The sequence below is a fragment of the Drosophila simulans genome, chromosome 3R (assembly GCF_016746395.2).
Source record: "Drosophila simulans strain w501 chromosome 3R, Prin_Dsim_3.1, whole genome shotgun sequence".
In the NCBI taxonomy this organism is placed as follows: Eukaryota; Metazoa; Arthropoda; class Insecta; order Diptera; family Drosophilidae; genus Drosophila; species Drosophila simulans.
Genome location: NC_052523.2, coordinates 4,959,320 through 4,982,987, shown reverse-complemented (window position 1 = coordinate 4,982,987; position 23,668 = coordinate 4,959,320). Strand labels below are relative to the sequence as shown.

At 45.6% G+C, this 23,668-nt stretch overlaps 4 protein-coding genes across 4 annotated transcripts; 1 reads left to right on the top strand and 3 right to left on the bottom strand.

Annotated features, from left to right (window-relative positions):
- Position 1: 1 nt before the first annotated feature.
- On the bottom strand, positions 2 to 2,721 carry LOC6727212 (3'-5' ssDNA/RNA exonuclease TatD). The gene is made up of 4 exons (XM_002102568.4): positions 2,243 to 2,721; positions 1,385 to 1,733; positions 1,053 to 1,334; positions 2 to 991 (listed from the first exon to the last, which is right to left on the bottom strand). The coding sequence occupies exons 1-4, from the start codon at positions 2,430 to 2,432 to the stop codon at positions 853 to 855; spliced, it is 960 nt and encodes a 319-aa protein (XP_002102604.2). The 5' UTR covers positions 2,433 to 2,721; the 3' UTR covers positions 2 to 852.
- A 1,364-nt stretch (positions 2,722 to 4,085) lies between these two features.
- On the bottom strand, positions 4,086 to 5,076 carry LOC6727211 (farnesol dehydrogenase). Its single transcript, XM_002102567.4, has 2 exons — positions 4,451 to 5,076; positions 4,086 to 4,392 (listed from the first exon to the last, which is right to left on the bottom strand). The coding sequence occupies exons 1-2, from the start codon at positions 5,021 to 5,023 to the stop codon at positions 4,213 to 4,215; spliced, it is 753 nt and encodes a 250-aa protein (XP_002102603.1). The 5' UTR covers positions 5,024 to 5,076; the 3' UTR covers positions 4,086 to 4,212.
- Positions 5,077 to 5,444: 368 nt separating this feature from the next.
- On the bottom strand, positions 5,445 to 22,806 carry LOC6727209 (neuropeptide SIFamide receptor). Its single transcript, XM_039295874.2, has 6 exons — positions 22,651 to 22,806; positions 20,128 to 21,076; positions 19,981 to 20,047; positions 12,937 to 13,036; positions 8,761 to 9,399; positions 5,445 to 8,640 (listed from the first exon to the last, which is right to left on the bottom strand). Exons 2-6 carry the CDS (start codon positions 20,887 to 20,889, stop codon positions 7,920 to 7,922), a joined length of 2,289 nt encoding a protein of 762 aa, XP_039151808.1. The 5' UTR covers positions 20,890 to 21,076; positions 22,651 to 22,806; the 3' UTR covers positions 5,445 to 7,919.
- Positions 12,026 to 12,916, top strand: LOC6727210. The gene is made up of 3 exons (XM_002102566.3): positions 12,026 to 12,137; positions 12,445 to 12,578; positions 12,643 to 12,916. Exons 1-3 carry the CDS (start codon positions 12,126 to 12,128, stop codon positions 12,782 to 12,784), a joined length of 288 nt encoding a protein of 95 aa, XP_002102602.1. The 5' UTR covers positions 12,026 to 12,125; the 3' UTR covers positions 12,785 to 12,916.
- Positions 22,807 to 23,668: the final 862 nt, after the last annotated feature.

Here is a 23,668-nt window from a genome sequence, read left to right as displayed (position 1 = left end):
GTTTGGGTTTCAAATTCGCTTTATTCAAATGGAAAATAGTGTGTGTCTGTGTGCGGACAATGGGCACAAAGCGGATTTTATGCAACCTCCGCGGGTCGATCAGTTCAGTACAACGCTTTTGTATATGTAAATATAACAATATATAGTTTGTATAGGCGCACGATATTCAATATGTTTCATAGCCTAACTAATGTGTTTGTATGTTGAATATCATATAACTATTTAGCTTTTAAAATGATCACATTACGTTTCCCATAATCATCATCATCATCGTCATCGTCGCAACAAGAATAAATATGTACAAAAGTACGACTACAGGCTAACAGAGACACGAACTAAAAGTATTGATTCTAGCCTAAATACAGAAGAAACAAACAAAAGACAAGCTGCAGCATTTAACATTTAAATCTATCGCTTCGGGAGCGAATTCGAAGCGCGCGCTTCGAGGCGTGAAGTGCCGACCCCGTGTGAATCCGGAGTCGACGTTCACGAGGCACCACCTTGGCACCGTTTCTCTGGGTACTCGAGTAAATAAAGCAATTGCTCGGAAACTCCAACAACTTACAGCTAGACCCTGCAAACTTCGATCGATAATTTGCACCTTTACGGCAGGGGGTGAATATATAGTTTTATACGTATACGTACTTTTCGCATGCAATGGGGGTCGTATTTGTGGATGTGTGTATGTGTGGGGATCAGGATAAGCGCTTCATCCTGAATTCGATTAGTGGTTAAGGCACATAGGTATGAGTCTATCGTGAATCTCAGGCTCGTTCAATCTATATTTACGGGTTTAAAGCTGCTGGGTGGCACACTTTGTCGTTCAGTTCCATGTGGCTCCTTTACCATTTTCTAGGACAAGCCAAACAGTTTCAGGGCATTAAAGGCAGTGGCCAGAGCCACCTCGTCCGGGCTTTTCTTCATGAAGGCGGCTATCATCTCTACAATAGCGGGCAAACTGCACGGCTCGTTGCGTTGGAAGGTACAATATCTAAAAGGTACTTTGAACTATTAGAAGATTGACCTAATATGGGACTTGGTACTCCGCCCACCTGTGTAAGTACAACAATGAGCGTTCGGTGATGCCAGTCTTCACGTGTTGCGGCAGCTTGGAAGCCCTTGTGTTTGGGTACATGAACGGAGCATCCGTCTCCACCAGCAGTCTGTCCAACGGCAAAGTGCCGTCCTCCAGCAGGCGACGAACGCCAGTATCCGATTTGTCCTTGCACAGGTAGCCCGTCAGGCTGATGTAGAACCTGCGGTCTAGGTACTTAAGCGCCTCCTCGGCGGTGCCCATAAAACCTCTGATGATCACAGGCGGAAGATTCTCGAATCTGCGTAGGGAAATGTTTAAAGTTTTGTAACCCACATCTACGGCTCTTACTTGTCTAGTATTTCGAGTAAATCGAGCTGAGCCGACCGCTCGTGGATCAGAAGAGGTTTATTTAGCCGGATGGCCAGATGCAGCTGCTTGGCGAAGATCTGCTTCTGGGCGTCCGGTTCGGAGAAGTCCCGCTGGTAGTCCAAGCCGCAGGGGCCAATCGCCACGCACTCCTGCGCCTGGGCGATGTGCTCCAGGTCGAACCACGTGGCCGGCTCTTCCACGATGGACTTGGAGTCGTGCGGGTGAATGCCAGCAGTTGAGTAGATTATGTCGGGATAGATGCGCGAGAGGCGCAGCGCTTCCTTGCTCGATTTGACCGAAGTGCCGTGAACCATTAGTTTCTGAACACCTGCAAAAGGAAAGGCGGGAGAAAGTTAGTGCAACGTGCACTGGGCTACAGACTTATGTACAAAAGAGAAAATATGTGACTTCTGGTTGCTAAAGATCAGATACTCTTATCAGCTGTGGAATGTTTCCCTTTAAGTAAATGTATTTAAAAAACTAATTTTTTGTTGAATAACAAACCAAATATTGTGTTGTTATATACATAAATCTATCATTAATGTCTTACGTATATGTACATATTTAAAGTTTCGTTTAAAAATTGAAGTATATGCAAATATGTTTGTGTTGACATCTTGGTTATTTGGTTTTTGAATCTCAAGCTACGTTCCCATTGAATTCGTAATGCCATCTCCCATGCATACATATATCAAAACACAGGCACACTTGTTGCTCGCCAATAGCCTGACCTTCTGGTTGTCTGGGTGTTTTCACAGCCTCGCCCCAGAACGAAGACACTGCCCGGGCCTTATTAATTATGCCTGCACATGTAGTATCTGTATCTGGCATACAAACCTGCGTCTCTGGCTCTCTGCACCACGGAATCCAGATCACGGCTATACTTTTTGTTGGTCAGATTCGCACCCACGTCGATGACGATCAGGTTCTCAAAGCAGTGCTTCATGTCCAATTCCAGCTGATCCTCCAGCAGCGGGGCCACGGGGGCCACCACCGTCTCCTGGGGTGTCTGTTGACTGGCGTCCATGTTCTGGATCGGAATCTTGGATCTATTATCGACGAAAATAGCTTATGACGCAGGCGATGGATTGCTGGGCTGCGACTGTGTGCGTGGGTAATTCAATTAGCTTGTTTTTGGAGGCGCAAGGAAACGCGACGGCGGTGAAAGCCGTGAAATGTGTATCTAATGAATTTGTTGCAATTTGGAAGAGTTGACCAATTCGGCAATCAATGGTCTAAAAGTTGAGAAATATTAATCTAAAAAACAATCCCGACACGAACTACAACTGCTGGCTAGAGTTGAACAACGTTCGCAGCACGGGTCAGTGCAGGTACTACACTCTGCTTGCAATCGATAGTCGGAATCGATACGTAACAACAAATTATATCGTGTTTAAATTTGAATTGTTATCAAAATCAATTATTATCTAATAAAATTCAGTCCAGTTATTTAATATAAATTTATTTATTTCATTTATATTGTAGAGTTCAGAACATCAATAGTAACAGCTTAAGACAAATAAATAATTATTTCACAATACCTTTCTAGAAGTCGGAAAAATAAAAATAACTAAGTCAATTTTTTAGTTTTCGAGAATTGTCCATGTGTGTGGGTGCTTTAAATCCTAAGCCCACACACTAACACCACCGCCCCCTATTCTAGTTTTGTTTAAATAAACGAACAAATGAGAATGTTTTCATTATTTATATTTTTTCCAAACACCTGCAAGATTATTTAACTAAAACGATTCATTGCATTCGAGTGAAATTGTTTATTTATTTGAGTTGGCCCACACAAAGCTTGTTCATTTTCTTACCAAGAAACAAAGGTTTACACAAGTACGCCCACGGCTTGATCGGGAGTGTTCACAGCTTGTGTATGCCGGTGTTCCATGCCACTGATTATTTCCGTATCTACAATGGTCAGCAGATGCTCTAAGCGGGAAACTTATTATAATAAACACAACCAACCTTATACTTCAGGTGTTTTATATTGGATTCCCTTGGTGAAAAACTCCTGTCGCAAGAACTTGATTTTGCAATGTACTCATTGAAAAATGGTATATAGAACGGTATTCAAGAAAAAGTATCCATAAGCTGTTCCTCATTAGTGACATCGCAGGGGTATAATGGAAGCGAGCTTGCTGATCGACGGGCTTTGAGGAGTTCAACTTGTCGAGAAAGTTCTCCCTTTTGGTTGAAACTAGCCACCATTACTTCCTTGCCCATCTGGGACAGATCTTATTTAGACACCTGTCTTTCGGCAGTGCGACGTGTTTTCAAATTAACTCTTATCTTTTGGGTAAATTTTTTAAATTATAAGCATAATCATGTCTGGGGTGGATTGACTACTTAATAGATAATTCCCAACATCGCAGTATCATTGGAATTAATTGGATTTTTTTGGTCTGAAGAGATCATTAATAATTCCTGAATAATAAATTCCTATCTACATATCTTGACTCCCTAATGGATAAATAATCGCGAGGGTGTTTGTCTAGGTAAATTTTGATATCAAATATTCTTATTCAAAATGGGTGGATTAAGATTTATTACTGATTGTTCACTATTAAAAAAATGTTCCCGATGAACAAACGGGTTTAATAGAAAGGCGGCTTGAACGTTGGGGTAACCTAAAACGAGTTGAGCCCGGTTTCCATAATGAGATAAAAGAGCGACCTTGGGTGTATTTTTCTCTATTAATTATACATGTTCATTTGTTATTTGTTTACACTGCTATTGAAACGATATTTGTGTATTTGTTCAACTAGAAGTGCATACTTGGCGTTCGTATCGAAGTGTTCACTTCAAAAGGCCTCACCAACCGGCTTGATAATGAGCTCCTTTATCTGGACGGTTGGGGGCGTCTGGATGCAGTAGGTCACCGCATCGGCTATATCCTCCGATCGCAGCATGGGCATGCCAGTGGGTTGCTCCCAGGAGCCGGCTTCGAAAATTTCAGTGGCCACGACACCAGGGCTGATGCTCTGAAATGCGTCCATCATTAGAAGTACTCATACGAACTGAAAGAGCTAGGTCACTTACCGTGATCTTCGTTTGGGTGCCCTTCTTATTGAACTCCTGGCGCAGGATTTCGGTCAAGGCGGTGATCGCGTGCTTAGAGGGCGCGTACATGTTCAGGCTAAAGCCCTCCACGGCCGGAACGGAGTGGCCCACCACACTGTTGATGACCACCACATGACCGTCGTTCACCTTGCGGCGTTGCAGCGATAGAAACCACTGGCGGGTGCACCAGGTCACTCCCAACACATTCACGTCCAGAATGGCACGCACATCAGCGGAATTTTCTGGGTCCGTGATGTTCATTTGACGTATGATCCCGGCGTTATTAACAAGCACGTCGGCACCACCCAGCGTACGATCGATCCAAGCGAAGGTATCGATGACCTGCTGCTCATTGCTGACATCACAGGGGCGGGTGTGGAAGCGAGCAGCCTGATCGGCGGGAAGGGAGGACTTGATATCTTGGAGGACCTTCTCTCTCCTGGCTAGGCCCACCACTACCATTCCCTTGGCCACCAGATCGCGGCAGCAGGCCGCTCCGATTCCGGCACTGGCACCAGTGACTACGGCAACGCGATTCAACCAGCGGTTCATGGCAAGTCTGTTCGATGTTGTTTCCCAATGGAGACTAGGTTCAATCTCTATTACTTTATACCCTACATCGATGTTAATCGGTTATCAATTGGCGGAGCTTTTTGGTGAAAAGTTTACACACAGATAGCTTCAATAAATCTAGTCGAATGGTGTTCTCGAGAGCCGAGTGACTAGTCAAATTCTTAAGTGGAATTCATTTTTTTTCAAGATAGCGGCACCATTACCAATTATGATCGTTATCTAAGAATGACTTGACATTTATACCCATCAAGAACATTCTCCATTGTTATTTCGATTTGAGATTAAATCAAGTTTGCCCAAAAGTATTCTTCATTTCAAGCCAACTTCTAAAATATTTAAAATCGATGGCAGTCCATTTGCAAGCGTAAATAAGGCCCCAATTAAGATATTACTACTTTAGTTTAGTTTGAATTTTTATTTATTATTTCTGCTAACATGCATGTATCTTTGGTGTTAGTTCTATGCGATAAATATACATATATATGTCTGCATAACACATATATTTACATATATAATATTGTGTTGCCATTAATGCCATGCTTTCGGTTTAACTGGTTAACGCGCGATCTCTGTTAAATATTTTATGTTTTTTGTTTTCCGCATCGGTAAATAACGAACATAATGCACATGCATGTGAGTATGGGTATGCTCTACGTTTTAAAACTTTAAAACCTAAAGTTCAAATTGGGGTATTCGATAAATATTACTTTGCTTAAATCAGCCTGCTCGCAACTTTCGGGTTCTTCTTTAAGTGGAATCGAAAGCGGGAAAGGACATTCTATTGCGCGCCCTTCGTACTTGCAGCATATAATATGTATGTATTTGTATAAATGTAATCTCTTGTTTACTAGACGTTGTTGTTCGCTTCTGCGGCTGCTTGCCACATACTGCCAGCTTGTGAGTCGCTAGGCCTATATAAATATATTTTTGTATATTTGAAATATATTATTGATATTCCTCATTGTAGATGCTTGCCTTACACTAAGCGCTGGAGTTTTGAACGGGCTGTGCATGTCTTCTACTTTTCGATTTCGGATCGGGTTTACACATATGTAGCTCCCCAAGTACCTGAACAGAGAGCGACGAGTACGACTAGACTAAATCTCTGATCAGATCGTTCTCGGTTACACCAAAGCCAATTAAAACTCTACCGATCAGCGCCTAATGCAATCGAAGTATATAAAGATATATAACGTATGCTTTATACTTGATATATTCTGTATACATATAAATATTTACTTGTTCGTTACTTGACAGTTATAAAATTTTGGCTAACAATAAAATTGCATAGTTAATCGTTACGTTTAGTTTCATAGTTTTACCATTGATTCTGCCTCCTTGCGCTATCCGTTAAAATTTTATTTCGTATAGTTTAAAGTTTATTGGTGTTTAGTGTTTAACGAATTTGAGTTCGATTATTGTTTGCTTCTTTGTTAGTTTGTAGTGATACGTTTAGTGCGAAATCTTTGACTGCTTTGTGCTCACTTAGCGGACAACCTACTCCTTCGTCCTGTTCTAATCCTAATCTAGCCCTAATCCCTAGACTACTCCATTCCCCCCTAATCTACTCTGTCCCAGCATGGTCAAGTGTTACTTTGTGCGCGTTCGATGCCCTCACTACATCTGCTGCCTCTGGTGCCTCTGCCCATCGATACCGAAGCATCGAAATATCGAAATAGTCGGCGATTGACCGATAACAAAGCTTGGATGGTGTGCCAATCGTTTTCGTTTTCACTCGCCTTCCGGTGCATTGCGTTTACTAACCCATTTCCGCTGCTGTGCCATTTCCGCTGCCGCGACTCAGTTGTGTAAAATTCTAATAAAATTGATTATTGTTGTTTGATAGATACACGGCGTACGCGCAGACATACGCTTGTATTGCATATTGCTTATTCCAAAATCAATATAAATATATATGTATAAATTGTAAGAATTTCCATACAAAAATTTAGTAGGTACGTTACTTTAGACCTCGGTGTTATCTCATTTTGTTTTGTTTTCGTTTCTCAACTATGATACTGGACTTGCCCGTTTCACTCACGTTCGCCGTCGTACAAAAAGTTTAGCTAAGCTATTATAACCCCTTCGATTCCCACGTTGTTCCGCCCACTCTTAACCAAACTTTTCGATATAGCAAATTGCGAGTACAAACAATCTTAAAACTGCGTAACGGTACATATAGGTATTATATAGCCATAGCCAAGGAGTAGTTCATATTTTGTGTAGTACCTCTGAAACACGTATAAAACATCTATTACCTATTAGGTCTGTGGGGAGTGTCTTCTGTGTACTCTGTCTTCTGTATTCTGTGGTGTGTGTGTGTGTAGGGAAGTCCTGTTTCCCGTGCCCCGTGTGGCGTGTCTGTTCCTAGCTATGCGATCTCTGATTAGATATACCCACCCACAATTGGTCCATCCCGATGTCCATCCCCACTGGCACTCCATCCCGTCCACTACCCTATCCCAACGACGATGACGGATGTGTGCGGCACTGCCTAGTGACTGATTCTGAACCCACCAGCACTGCCGACTTATATCACAATCGTAGGCCTATCACTCGACTTCATTCGATCCATGTCTGACTATCTGCTATAGAAATCTTCTAAGACTTCCTTTGTGGTTCGGTAAGTTTTTGGTATCGTTGCTTTTGTTTGTATGTTAGGTTGGGTCGATTTGTTAAGCAATACATCGAAGGGGTTTATGTGATTCAAGAACGTAATAGAGCGAAGGTAAACCATCTTAATTATGCTTTAAAATTGCTGGATTACATAAACCCCTAAGGAAGTTCATCCCACTTGTTCAACTGAAATCGACCCACACAAATGGTGGTTGGTATCTATCTACCAGAGTTAGGAGCTCGTTCAACCCAAAGTTGCCTATTCGTACAGATCCGCATTCCTACGAGGAGAAGTCGAACTGCCGTAGCTGAGCTGCGAGTCGGTCTTCTTCAGAATGGAAACGTGGTGGGTGGGTGCATCACCCGTCCGGTTGGCCATCAGCGAGTCCTGTTTGTGGAGCAACCCGCGTCGCTGGTCGGCGAAGGAGATTACTGAGTCCTGCTTGACCAATTGATGGCGCCTTTGCTCTGGTCGTTGGTCCACAAACGAGATCACCGAGTCCTGCTTCACGAATTTCTGCCGCTTATCCAGCAGGGAGCTCGGTGTGGCGCCCTGTCGCCGGCCCACGTCCATCGAGACGCTATCCCTGTCCACCAGTGTGTCGTTGAGACCGTGTCCTGCCGCCCTGCGTGACTCCATGTAGGACACAATTGAGTCCTGCTTGGACAGTGAGACTTTGGAGCCATTGCTGTCCTGCTGGCAGAGGGGTCGCCGGATCCCAGAGGCATCGCTGCAGGAGCTCTCCTGCTTGATGAGGAACTGACGCGATCCGTGAGAGTCCTGCTTGAGCAGCATCTGCTGCGACAGGTTGCTGTCCTGCTTGAGCATCATGTTGTGGCGCCGCAGCGAGTTGTGCTCGTAGATGTAGGACACCGCGTTGCCCTTGCTGCTCGGACTCTTTCTCGAGCTGTTCTGGTGGTAGTGCGATGACTTACGGGTGCTGGTGGTGCTGGAGGCGATGGCCACGTTGTCGTAGTACCTAGGTGGTTAAGGTGGAGAAATAATTTTTTATAGAAGGGAACACGATTTCTTACAAATCTTCATATTAAATTTGAAGGTCTCCACATATTTTATCTGCATATATTAGTAATTAACTAACCTGAGGCGTCCGCAGCAGCTGCGCGACTTGATGATGGCCGCGAATCCTCGTCGGTACTTCTTGTTCACTGAGTAGAGGATGGGGTTGATGCAGCTGTTCGAGGAGCCCAGCCACTGGGCCACCGGCATCACCTTCTTGAGGATCTCGAACTCCTCCTGCGAGATATCCGATCCGAATTTGATCCGAGCGAAGATGACATAGAGCGGCAGCCAGGACAAAACAAACAGGATGACCACGGCCACCAACATCTTGATGACCTTCACCTTGCTCTTCTGCTGCATGCGGTCCATTTGCGCGTCCTTGGACTCGCCGGGGATGGACCTCGTGGAGACCTTGATCCAGATGAGCACGTAGCAGAGCGTGATCAGGGACATGGGCAGCAGGTAGCAGGCCACCAGGTTGGCTAGTAGGAAGTAGAGGTTCCCATCCGTGCCCGGGGGCCACACCTCCTGGCAGAGGAACTGCGGCTGCGAGTAGGCCGAGACCAGGGCGTCGGAGAAGACCTCCTCGGCGGGCACCAGGTCGAAGAAGAGCAGCCAAGGGATGGTGGTCACCAGCGCGATTACCCATATGCCGATTATCATGATGCGGGCACGTCGCTTTGTCATCTGCTTCAGGGGCCACCAGATGGCAATGAACCTGCAAGAGGGGAGTCCCAACAAAGGGGATTTTAACCAAGTAGTCAAAGAAGGAGCAGCAGCAGGAGCTCCGGCTTCAGATGCCACTGACGGCTTTGAGCCGTCAAAGATAATGGCAATCATCAAGCTGTCGAGTCGAGTCGAGGCGACGATGACGACACCGTTTCAACTAGGAGTAGCAGCACGGCATGCAAATATCTCCGCTGATTAATTCGCACACGCAGGATGCCGATGCCAGCAGCCATCCTTAAGCCTTTTTCTGCTGAGTGTTCGCTTTCCAATCTCGACTATTGAACCCGCCTGCTACTCCTGCTCCTGCTCCTCCGCCCCAAAAAAGCGGAGCTGGGGATCTTGGAGCAGGGGTGTCATTTTTTATTCTGCTTGCCATAATGAATTGTAATTTGAATAAGAGCTGCGAGGTAGTGAGACGAGTCGGTATGGGGCCAACAACGAGTTCAGCATTTTTCATTTAGCTTAGTGCAGCCGGCTCATTGTGGCGCCCGCTCAGTGGTCATAGACAAGACTTGTCCCGGACGAACCAAACTGGTTGTCTGCTCCTGGCCCGAAACCCTGTAATTACGTGCATTGTGCTCGTATTTTCGACTTGGACCTTGGGTCGTCGCCTGCGTCTGTCCGCCAAAACATTTGGCAGATAACACAGCGGTAATTCCATTAGAGGGCGGCCAGGCCAGGCTACTACCACAGAATCCTAGTCCTCCGACTCACCGACTAAAAATAGCCAGCTAAACAATGTGGCCCAGACCCTCATCTCGGCGAAAAAAAAAGATGGGCGGCCTGGGCCACCAAACAAAGCTGTCCGCACAGCCAATAATCAAATTGTCATAACGTTTATTTATAGGAGCAAACCAATTGCATTTGCATAATTTGCCCATGCGACTTCTATGGTCATAAATCAGGCGAAAGCTTAATTGAGTTCCTTTGGGTAAAAACAGCGCACTCGGAAAAAGTAATCAGCATTTTTCGCTGGTGCAGTCTAATTCAAACTAACCCTCTAATTTGATGTTGAAACTTTGTTAAATCGTATTAACTACACTTTTGATGCTGTAAACCACTTTATGAGCTTTAAAAACTAAGTTTTCCCTTATGCGTTTAGATTTATTTATGATTTGATTCACAAATAAGCTAACCTTATAGATTAAACTACATGTTCAGGTGATTTGGGAAAATTGTTGTTTGAAAATTAAATTATTAATATTATTTTGGTAATTACGGGTAATTGTTGCCCATCAATTCTGTTGAGTACCATATGCGTAAATCTCTAAGGACGTCAGTTCAGTTTCGTTAGGATATTTATTGAGCAAAATGAGTTTAATGTCTTGCCAAAATTCTTCTTGAATATAAATCTACAATACACTTTTCGAGTACAACTAAAAGAAGTAGTTAATACTCGCGCTTTTAAAGCATTTAATAAGCCGCAAGTGTATTAATTTAATATTTGCCACACAATCCTGTGTTTCTGTCTAGATCCACGTGGTTTTATGGCTCCTATTTCGCTTCCTACTGCGGTTACCCATACGCACTGTTGACATTTGCGACGCAAAGAAGACACAAAAGCCGCAATGCCAGCGCCGTAAAGACACAACTATGTGTATAAGCGAGTGAGCTTTCTTATAGACTTTATGATTATAAGCAATCTAGTTATATACGCATACGTATTCAGACAAGAAAAGACCCTAATTAAATGACAGTGGCATAAGTATAAATATAAGTAGAAGTATAAGCAAGTGATAAGCTAAGTCGAAGGGGCATTATGGGGCCAGCATCCTTAAGACCGTGGAGAGATTTAAGTTTCATGTTACAGATAATAAATCTTAAATTTCGATTCAGTTTACGATGGCTCGTAAAAAGAGAGAACAACAGCAAAACAACTGGATAAACGGACATCAATGACGCTGGACTCGGACTTCGACTGGGACTTGGAAGTGGAAGTGGAATTGGAAGTGGATGAGGATGTGGATTTGGACTCGGATGGGTTGGCATTAAGCGTGGGCGGAGGCTGACATGCGGGCCTGTGGGTGACCAAACCGACAAGTGAGGCGCTATGCCTTTGTCCCGCTGGCTGAAAAATGACAGTGGCAAAAACAGAAGCCTCTGGCCAAAACTCCTCCTCTGATTATGGTCAGAAATTGATATAAATGAAAGTGCACATAAAGCGACGGGCGGCTTATTGTCCTTGCGGCTATGGCTGGCACAATTCGTGGGACTTCAGCATCACTTGATAAATCTGTTGACCGCGACATTTGCCGAATTTATTGGTTTTTTATACTTTATGGCCCAGGAAACGCAGGGCTGGCACTTCGATTCCTGGCGGCCAATCATCAATGGTATCAATATTCGCTGTATCGCGGCCAACAACATTCTAAGGCAATTGAAATGCACATAAAACGAGAAACATGAAATTGTAAGCAGCGCCTAATACGGACAAGGTGAGCCATAGAAGCATATGATGATCTTGATCTTGAGACGACTGCTCCACTGACTCTCCTACATAACTGCCTAACTGGCTAACTGCCTAACTGCCTTACTGACCAGTTTTCCCCGCAGCTGATTGCATTGAGTGGCGCTCACTTTCGGTTCGGTCGCCTGGTGCAAATCCACTATAAAAGCCGCACTCGGAGCTCAAGTTGTCACCAGTTGATAATTAGAAATCATTAGCCTAGCTACCTTTCCTACTTCAGTTATCCCGCCAAAATCCAACACCTCAAAATGTTCAAAGTTGTGAGTATCAGTGTGCAGAAGAAGTTGTTACCAGTTTGAATCCAAGCATCGTATAATTATGATATTATATCAGCTTGCTTTATCGCATTTAAAAATAAATGCAATAAATTAAGTCTATATTACAACCCATTGAAGCTCATATGAGTCACCTAGTATGTTGTTGGGATCGGTTTTATCTCACTCAGAATAAGTAATGTATGCTTTAAAGTCTGCGACAACTAACCAAATTCACTGTCGAGTGGCAGCCACCTGCTGCTCCGTCTAATGCCACTAATCAGGCTAATCTATGAACTCTGATCCGCCGCAGCTGTTCGTGCTCGCCGCCTTTGCCGCCTCCCAGGCTATCGCCCATCCCGGAGTGGTGGCCGTGGCACCCGTGGTGGCGCACCCGGCGGTGGTCCACACGCCCATCATCCATCATGGAGCCCACTCGGTGCACTCGTAAGGCCATTCATGTCCAATCTGCTTATCGCACCACCGAACCACTCACCCCTTTCATTTTCAGGCATGTTGTTCATCATCCGGCAGCCGTCAAGGTCATCACCCCCATCGTCCACAAGCCCGTGGTGGCGGTGCATGCCGTCAGGCCGGTGGTTCCCTTGGTTCCAGTGCATCATGCCGCCCCCGCCGTCGTCGTGCATCATTAAGTGCAGTGAATACGGTCCACTTTCAATACCTTTCCCGCTCCCGATCCCGTTCCCGATCCCCACCAGACCCAGACCAATCCCTCCCTGAGCACCACAACCACGATCCCACAATAAAAGTTCATAGCCACGTAATTGGAGTGTTTTCAACTTACCTGTCCAGGGAAACGGCAATCAGGCTGTAGACCGAGGCTGCCACGGAGACACCTTGTATGTAGGGCACAAACTTGCACATCAGCCATCCGAGCATCCAGGCTGCGAGTTCCAGCGGTTCGCGAAACATGAAAGGGGGGAAAAGTGCGGGAGGTGAGTAAATATTGGTCATAAACAACGCACAAATTATGCTGAGTAACTTTCGGTCACATTGTCCTTGCTGGTGTCCTAGCCATACACTGAAGGAAATGTGAGGGCCTATGGCAACAAAATAGAGTGCAGACTTTTCTAAAATCCCCAAGGACACTTTGTTTGAAAACTTTCTAAATATCCTAACCACGAAAATCAAAGCAAATTAATGTGGCTAACCGACCGAAGGATCCTTATTGTTCTCATGGGAAATATTCGAAATAGTAGAGGGCGTATCACTTTAAATATAAACCGTAAGTCAGCTTAACCGTTAAACTTAGAAAATAGTTAAAATATATAACTAATACTTCACCGCTAAGGATTATTATATATTCAATATCTTGCATTTATGCTTGAATAAGTACAGCTTTACAGCTGGGGATCATCGAGTTCTTTATAGCTTTACTGATTTTCCCCGAGTGCTCTGGTAGTGGTTATGCTCATGGTTGTGGTGATGGTGGTAGTGGTAGTCATGGACAGTTGGGTTCGAGATCTGGTTAGCGTTCAATGCTTCTTGTCATTGCCGCCGCCCACGTTCCCGTCGTTGTTTGCTGACTGAGATTTATGTGCTGCATATCATTCATAATTTGGTGACAAGTCTCAGATTGCGCCCAGCCATCGTAGTGGGTGGGGCAGAATGTGGAGTCCTGGGGACAGAGCATTGTTTGCCCAGACCCAGACTCGGAGCCGCGGTGGACCGCAGGACTGCCTAACTTAATTTGTATTCCTTTTACTCCATCTTGTGGCAGGATGATGATGGTAAATGGAATACACGGGCCCTACTTGCGCATAGTTGAGCGTTATGAATTTTATGCTAAGAGGCATAACTCACTCAGACACAAAAGGTTATAAAGCATACATACATGGGTGTGCCGTGGGAGGGGCAACTTCCCAAGGTTGATGACAGTCGGGCGGAGAAAGGCGCCCGGTTCATGACATATCGAATGGCAATTAAACAAGTGCAAGTGCGGCCCACACATCATTAGCAGTTAGCTGTTTGGCAGTTTGGCAATTTGCAGAAGGAGTTCACGGAGTTCAATGCTCGACCAGGAGACGCCTCCTGCGTCATGGGGCTCCTAATTTCCTGTCTCGTTCGCCTGTCTTATCTCGATTTGTTGTCGCTTTTTATTATGCATACGCACCGTAAGCCGCCGAGGCAGCCCAATAAAAGCTAACTTTAATATGATTTGGCACATAAAAATATAAATATTATTGGCGCTGCGGCGCTTCGTGCAAGTGAACTCTGTGGCTGTGGACAGGTTCTGGTTCTGGACAGGATCATGTGTGTCTGCAGGGAGGACATCCACATCCTCCCGCCTGGCAAACAATCAACAGTGTGTACACAGGACAGCAGACCGAATGGGTTTTTCGGTTTTATTCCTCCGATTTGAAATGGCTTTCGGGCAGACCTGCAAGTGCAACAGACTGGATCCGAGGCTATTAATACGAGTGTATTTGGCCACTCACTTGATATTATGCTGATAAGGGTGAACTTTGATATATGGCTGTCTGCGGGAGCTCTTGACTCGGCAAACTTTATGCTTTCAAGTTGCTCGAAAACAATTTAAATTCAAATTCGGTTCCGAAATGCTTCATCACTTGCGGGCCACCGGATTAGCAGTGGCACTGGGTGAACTTTTTCAAAAATACATGTTCTCCGAACTTCCCTTCGGCAAATAAACTATCTAATTGTGTATGCAATTCTATTAGGACAGGCAAACGTGACTCGGTTGGTTTGTCTGGGATTAAAGTTTGCATCAGTGCACTTTGGCAGTCAAGTGTCTTAACCAAGTTTACATTGTGGTTAGCTTAGCGCAGTCAAGTGACTCCTCGATAATCCCGAACAAACAATGGTTTTTCAGTTCATATGGAAAGTATTTTGACAGGATGAAGCATTCAGCACGGTTCAACTTATTAAATTGTCCAACTCGCTGAATTGGACATTTAATATAAAAATTGAAAAACCACATTTTCCAGAGCCAACGAGAAATGCTGACATTTAAAATTGGTTTTTGTTAACATAAAACAATTGAGAAGGAATAATACATATTAAATGAACCGCAAAAACCGCATTACATATAAAAAAATTAAATCAAATAGGTCAAGGGTTATGCCAGTAGTTATTTATAGATACCACAAGCTTAGGTAAGACATGATTGTTTCTAAGAACACCGAGTCATACGAAACCAATCTTTAATTAACCCCAACCTTTAGGACACATTAATGTGTTGTACAAACATAATTGTAGCTACCGAAATAACCTAATTGCCTTGCGTGACGGGGCAACCGAGAACCTCCTTGTGGCATTACCCATTTGAGGCCTCAAGTGAAACCAAACACTCCACAGTTTGCTCGGCCAACATCCAGCCTCTCCGTCAAGGTGAGAATGGGATGGGTGGTTGATCCGACTTGGAGTGCGTTTGACATGGCAACATATGGCAAACAGACGCCTCCATTTATACGCGAAAGCTGGTGCTCAATATTGATCAACTAGAGGAGATAATACCAATCGATACTCAGGCTTATCGCCAGCCTTCGATTGTGGGTGGTGGTGGTGGGTGGTGGGGTTGTGCGCCCCATCAGCCCTTAAGAAAATGTCAAGCGCGCCCTAAGCCTTTTATTTTTTAGCCTCTTACCCTCCTTACAACGAGGGCCTTTGTTTTTCGGTTGTGGCACAGACAAAAATATTGGCCTGACTTTTAGGAATGTGATTGAGTTTAAAGTAATTATGATTAGCATGATTATTAATAAATAATTTCCACTTATTTCTAAACAAATATTTGTCAAGGACAACTTTAAAACGATGTTTTTTTGCAGCAGTAAATATTTTTTTTTAAAAATAAATCCAATTCAAAATGAAACTCTGCTTTATGGGGCTTTAATAGGCCCAACAAAGTTTTGTTACATTTTTATCCCCAATTCCGTGGGCGATTGTTCCGGTGTAGGCAAAGTGGATTGGATTATTCCGGGCATTGCGGATTCGTTTCGGTGGCGGCATTGTCATGCACGGAGTTGGATCGTAAAGTTAATGAAATAATCAGGCGTGACAAATCCGCAGGTTTGGACTTGGGAGTGGGAATGGGCGTGGATTGGAGTGGAGTGGCCATGGAAAAGGCATAACATAACACTTCAGGCAAATGCGTTATTGTTATGATTATCGCCGCGGCGTCACGTCCTGCGGCGACTTCTGTGGCAGCTCTTCGGGAAAATTGAATACCACAGCTAGTTCGCAGAGAAATGTGCCTGGGACGCGGAGTGGGAATAGGAATTGGAATCTGGGAATCGGGGGAGCTCGAGGTGAGATACGGGATTGCGGGAGCCAAGAGGCTGCAGATCTTAGGTGGAGGGGTCAGAGGTTGGATGCCATTTGCCGACGGCACGTAGAGACTAAATTAAAATACAATTGGCGAGCTGAAAAATGACTTCATCAGGGATAGGGAAACAGAAATGGGGGAGAGTCTGCCTCCAAGTTACGCATACGCCGCGTTCGCCCGGCACAAATCACGTGGCCCCCTAATGAACAAACTGGCAACGTGACTGCAAGATTTAGCCAACGGGAGATGCTGATCTAAAAAGGGCCGTAATGATAACGATTCCCCATTGATAAAATAGCACAACAATGGCCATAAAGCGCCATCTGAGACAATTGCCGTTGCTGTTGCAAGGATATCCTTCGTCTCAAGGCGGCATCGTTGCTGGGAAATCAATTCATTTCGCATTTTATTGGATTTCGAAGCACACACATAAATAAGGGCCAGCGCCACATTCCAACCAACAACCGCCACCCACCACCCACAAGTCACCAGCCAGAAACCACCCACAAAGAGTACACGGCCCAACCCAATACAGGTGCCCCCACACCACGCATACACACACACTCACACACCCACAACCACACACACTCGCAAGTGTGTGTGTGCATAACCCTGACTATTAGGTTTGCCAAGCGAAATATTTAGGTCAATTCATCCAGCCGCAAAGAGCCTTGAATGCAAACAACCTTCCATTGCAATTCTGAGGCTTGAAGGTGTGCTTAGATAATGGCGCTGCCAGCGGCGATGGCCACCGTGGGCGTCGCAGCCAGCTGCGACTGCGACTGCGGCGGCGACGTCGTCTTTGACGGCTCGAATTTGATTTCATATAATTCATTTTGGTGGCAAAACAACCCGCCCACTTTGCCACTCGCTGGGTGCGAGTAGTAGGAACTATCAGACAGCAATGTGAAATGCTCGATGTGCAAATATGCTAAACTTCCAAGCTCCCACGCACTGTGATACACAGCGAGAAAAAGGTTATGTTTGAGGAGAGCAAAGGATTAAGTGGTAAGTGCACAGTACACAGACTTAACACTGCTAATTTGATTATGGCGAGTATTTGGAAGAGTTAGAAACTAACTCTGATAGCATATCATCACTTAACGGAGTTTAACATTCAAATTTAAAGCGAAAAAATGTATGTTTCTGAATACGTGCGGATTGTTTAATCCTGAATGAAAATGACGTGTTAAACTTTTGTTTGTAAATAATACGCTACACATGTGTTTAGTTGGCAACACATGTTTTTTCCCCTGCATTAGTGCTATTTCACCGTTGCCGCTGTGAACCCGTTGCCTTCGTTTCAACTTCAGCAGGTTGTCGAAAGTGAATAGGAATGTGAGTGGGGTTGAGAGTTGTGGGGTTGAAGGGGTGAAGTGGAAGAGAGCCACCCCAAAAGCCCCAATGCCAGCGGGAGGGCTGCAATTTGTTGTGACTGGCGTTTTTGCTAGGCATCGGCGGCTCAGCTGAAGCTAAGACATGCCAAGCGAAAATTGCGGAGTGGGCGGCCAAAAGGGTGCCCCATCCAAACAACCATCCAACCATCTAGCCCTCCCATCTACCATCTACCGCCAGCCGCCCACCACCCCCAGTGACCCAGTAAGAGCTGTCGGCCCTGCGCCCAGCTTGAATTTGTGAAATTAGGTCAGTTTTGTGTCGATGATCCTTTGGGCCACCCCAAAAAGCAGCCACCAATGCACCTACACATGCACAGCAGCGAGCACACACATGGGCGTGAGAGCGGGCGAGAGAGAGAGCGGAGAGAGTGCGCAGTGACACGGACACGAAAACGGAGACACGGACACCGATACAGATACACAATGCAGGCGGAGGTAAACTCATTCACTTTTCGCCACTCGCTTCATTCGTTTCCAGCGATTCGCACTCGGCAGCCTTCGTTTACTACATTTCCCCCAAAGTGGGCTTCTCTGGGGGAGTGGATTGGGATGGGATCGAGTGCAGTGCCGAGTCTTGAAGTCGAGCTGCACTGGAAAATAAATCTGATAAGTCTAACTGAATTAGCAGATTTTTTACCAGTTTGTAATATTAATATTAAGGTTATCAAATAATCTTTTTAGAAAAAAAACTAATATTTACGATTATTTGAAAAAAAAGATTTTAAATAATTTTGATTATGGTGTGCCTATTTTCATATACTTGTGTCAAGGGAATGTAGCAACACCATTTGTTAAACTATTTCCTAATAATCCAACATGTTGTTTTACGAGCATGTTGACAACTCTTTTGCCAGTGTACTCGCTGTATAGCAACAAGAAAAGGAGAGTTTTCACAGGGCGGAGCTACTTAATTGGCAACACTTGGCACAACCTGCGAGCCTACGACCTGGCATTGGGATTTGGGACTAGGGACCTGGGACTGGGATTGGGGTAGCCATCGAAGGCAAATTGCAGTGAAGGATGGAGCTTGCATGGCGTGCTCCACAATCGGAATTTGATTTACCAAGGATTTCGATCATTTTTCCATGTCGGCGGCGATTTGCATAGACATTTGCCAACCTGCTCACCTTGTCGTCCAGGCCTGCGACTATCAATTTGGATGTCAGTCCACAAAGTTCGTTTCGAATGCAAGCGGGGAAGACGCGCAGGGGGAAAACCAATTGGGGGTGTAAGACGGCAGACAGGGACAGATAGATAGATGGATAGATGAACGGATGGATAGGCATGTCAGGGAAATTATTTAAATTAAAGCATACAATTATGCGTAGCCTCGTTTATCGGGTCGTTTGTGGGTCGTCTCTGGGATTTGGTGGAATTGGCCTCTAATTAAATGGACACTTGTTCTTTGGCCCATGCGGATTGTCGTTTCCAAGAAGGTGAGGGCTCCCAAGGAAAGAGTACAAATTAATTTAATTGAGTGCGAACATCCGTTGCTACGGAAATCTGCCTAGTGAAGTACGCTGAATAAATTCCCCTTTCTGACTCGTTTTTTCTTTACTGCGTACTGAGTGAGATTTACTTCCTTGATTTAATGAATAGCTGGTTTTTGTCTTGGCCGTCTATTTTAAAAGTTATCTTGACCATTGCAGAAAGCTATTGAATTTCGATACTAAAGCTTGGCATTTTCCAGACCAACTTTAATGATGCTACATCGTACTAAAAATTCGGAAGAAGACAGGGAGTCTGGTATATAAAATGCAGCTTACAAATAAACGGAAACCCAGTATGTCTGTCAAAAGTAAATAAAACCGAGTATAAATAATATCCCATAAATTATTATTTTCCACCAGAAGTATGAGCACTTCCGTTTGGACATTTATGCCGACATTAGGTCTAATGAGGGTCCATTACACTCGCCCAAACATATCGGGCACATTACGCATACGCAGCGTTAGCACGCAGGAGCAACAACTTTCGTCAGTGCCATTTGGCAGGGCTTTATCTAAAGCGGCGATTAATTGCAGTACATAAATCGGGCTAATATGCAGAACAAACAGAAAAACTTGGGCTTCTCCCTAACAGCTAATGTGCCCCCCAGTGGCGAATAAATCTCGTCGGCATCTTGCGGAATTAAAGAGATACTTACGCACAAAGATGTTGCCAATCAGAGTGGCTGGCAGGCAGAAGACAATGACCAGGATGTCCGCAATGGCCTTTTCGTTGGAAAGGGGGGAATGTAAATTTTATTTGAAATTAATGGGGTTCATCCACGAGATTTACGGGGTCCACCCACCAGATTCACAATGAAGTAGTTCGTCACCGTCCGCATGCGAGGAGCCCGCAGGACGACGGCAATCACGAAGCTATTCCCGATGAGTCCCACCAGGAAGACGACGATGTAGGCCACGCAGTAGACCATGGACATGGCCAGCGAGTGACGGTAGAGTGGGTCGAATCCGAAGTCCACGCTCCCGTCCAGCTGCTCCCACCGGAGGGCACTGTCGTTGTACGACTTGGTGGCCGCAGCCGCCGAGATCAAACTGGTGGTCGCCGGCGACAGGTTCAGCAAGTTGGAATAGTAGGTGGATGAAGTGGCGTCTGCGATGGCCAGCGACTTGCCCGCCAGGGATCCTCTCGCAGATGCTGTTGTGGTGGCCGCCAAGGTGGCTAGCAGCGAACTGGCCGCCGGAGCGACCGTGGCCGTGGCCGTTGTGAGGACCGTGCCCAGCAGAGTGTCCGTAATGGCGCCGTTATTCAGTTTAATGGCACTCGATGCGCCCAAGGAGCTGACAGCACTGCTACCACCTCCGCCACCGCTACCACTAGTGCCATTCAATTCGTTGAAACTCAAGAGGTTCTGCAAATCGACGAAATTATGCGTGAAATTATTGTAATCCCCGGCGAGGGCGGCGGCTTCCTCCATTGTCTCCGCGACCATTTTCCCCGGCGCCATGGTCGGAATGGGCATGGTTACACTAGTCGTCGTACTGGGAACGTCGCCACTTGTATGGCTTTTATGCTTTCGCTTGCGAATCCGCCCGCTGGCTGCCATCATCAAATCATCCGGCGTCTTGATTGGGCGGATGGCACTTTCACTGGCGCCTCGCTTTCGCTATCACTATCCGTAGACGTATCTTGAATCTTGAATCTCGTATCTGGCTTGTTTTAGAAAAGGTCTATAAAAATGGCATCGTCACTTGGCATTTCGTTGGCTTGTGTAGGATATGCAGGAAGTTTCGTGGCTTTGGGTTAGAAAACAGTTTTTAATTAACACCCATGTCCACACAACATATCGTTTATCCGGGGATTGTGCTGCGTTTGCCCCGAAGTTGCACAATAAATGCAGTTTTCTAGAAACTCGCTTCTAGCGCCCAAGGACCCTTTCGTTTTCGTTTTCGTTTTGGTTTTTTTTTTTTTTGATTGAAATCACCTACAAAAGTTTGTTGCCGTTTCGGCTGCGAATCCGAATGCGAAATGCAATGCAATGCCTGGGTCGTTCGTCAGCTGGTTGACGTTGCCTTGGCTGGCATTACGAAAAAGTCGGCGGCCCAAGGCCTCGTGTGCATATTTCAGATAAGGCCAGATGCTGGGTGCCTGGATAAATGCAGCTGGAGGGGATTGGGGATCGGGCATTGGGCATTGGGCATCGGGCAAAGGAGCCGAGAGCATCGGCTCAGGGACATGGTCACCGCCGCAGTTGCAACACATGCGCGTCGCTAATTAATTTTAATGCCCGTTCTGCCATTGTTTGGCTGCTGTTTTTGGCACAATTGAAAAGCCAGCGAGCGTGCACTTTGACCTCAAAAAAACGACACCAAACATCGAACCAACGAGCAATTGAGCAACTCAATAGCAGCGCATAAAAATTCCATTAAGCACAACTGCCAAGCGCACGCAGCACTCTTCGATTGAGTGCCAAAAAATTGCCAGTAAGCATTGAAACAATTGGTAACAAACGAAGCCAGTGCGACATTCTTTTGTGCGGTTCCATGGGAGTGTCCACATCAGACAAACTGGCGACTAAGGGCCCCTTGGCACACAATTCAAACTGACCACGCACAGCAAAAAAAAACCAAATAAAGAAAGACTTCTAAAAATTCAACATTAATCATTGAGTACCATCAATGATTTAATTGGGCTTAAAAGGCAAATATCTGAAGAACTTTCAATATGATCCTAAATTTGTATCAATTCGTTGAATAGATTCATAACGGCAAGAGAATTATTAATATTATTAATGATAACCGAACAACAGAAGGAATACAGCATTTTCCATAGTATATCCTCCAAGTTGGAAGGGAAAAGAAAATTGCTGAAAGAGCTGAATTTACATTTGCCAATTTGGAGTGCAATCAGTTGCGAAGTTTAAACTGTTGATACCAAGTTGAAAGTCAACTTTTTCCGTGTAACGCCGCAGCTGGCGTTCCTTTCGGAATTGGATTGGGACCTTTTTCGAGCGTGAAAGTGCTCGGGACCTAATTGAGCTTACATGCCTGCTGGCCAACTTGGAGGCGATGCCAATGCCGATATAGTCCTTAACGTGGCCCCACGGCGCAATGGGGCGTAAGACAAAGTGTCAACACTGGGACAAATCGGGCAAACTAATTAAACTGTCGGAGGGCTAAAACAACGCGAAGCTGCAAGATACTGCAAGAGCAGATGCAATTCCTAAGGGACGAAGGGACGAAGCGCGAAAAAATGGGGGAAACTCCCACAACTGCAGGTGCAGATGGAGCCAGCGCAAGCACAAACAAACACTCCCACGGATAAATCAGCTTCAGGACATGGATATGGATGCTCGAAAGGTTAACACTACGCGTGGTCGTTTCCGTGGTGCGATATCGTGGGTCGTGGGACGTGGATATAGTCATCCGCCCCTGGGGCGACCGCGTTGTCAACGGATTCGCGTCTGAATGAGGACTGCTGGCACTGCGTCCGCGGCAGCTCGTTTTTCAGGCCAAATCGGGCCGATAAGAGCCGAAGGACAGGATCCGACTGAATGTAGGTCCTTGTTGCCAAACCGCGCCCGCCTTTGGCAGCCACTGCCTTTCGCTTCGGCTCTTCGACTCTGCGAATCGGACCTACGGAAGGAGTGGGCCTGTGCCTGCTCCAGTGCCACCCACTCGGGCGCTCGTTCGCTCGGTCGGGCGGTCGGTCGTCCTTGTCGCCTATGTACTCCACTCGGTGAGCGCTGAACCAACGGCCCTCAAATGCAATGACAGAGCTCTCCTATATGTTTATGCCCGTAGTTTTCTACCGTTCCCGTTCCGTACTTTTCGCAGGCTTAGCGCACAACTTTGTAGGCTTAAAACTGAAGGACCACATTTGGCAATATCCAAGGTTGGATCGTTGAAATGTCAGGGCGACCGAGTGGGAGGCTGCGTTTCCTCGAACCATCTCACTGCCATCTCAAACACACACCTCCAGTTGGGTGTGGGATTCGTAATCATCATATGCTCATTTCGGGTCCTCCATCATAAATATGTTTATTGTGCCATTTGACTTCTGGCTATTGTTTGTTGCGTGTTTCAGCCTGCGGCAGGAAACAAAACAAACCGAAACGAAACGAACCGAACCAAAGCAAACCATACAGAGAGCAACAAGAGGGGCACACGGCGTATACGCAATTTCCGAGCTGCCTCTATTATGCTGCCGCTTTTGTTGCCCGTGTCAATTGCTTTTGTCCGTCCGTTTGTTTATGATTATGTGTCTTTTCCTTTCAATTGTTGCCCGTGCAACTTGGCTTAATGGCGGGTCAGGAAGATGCTTCCGGCTCGTTACGGACATTGCTTAAGCTGGGTCGGCAATTAAATCTCTGTCCACCGATACAAAAT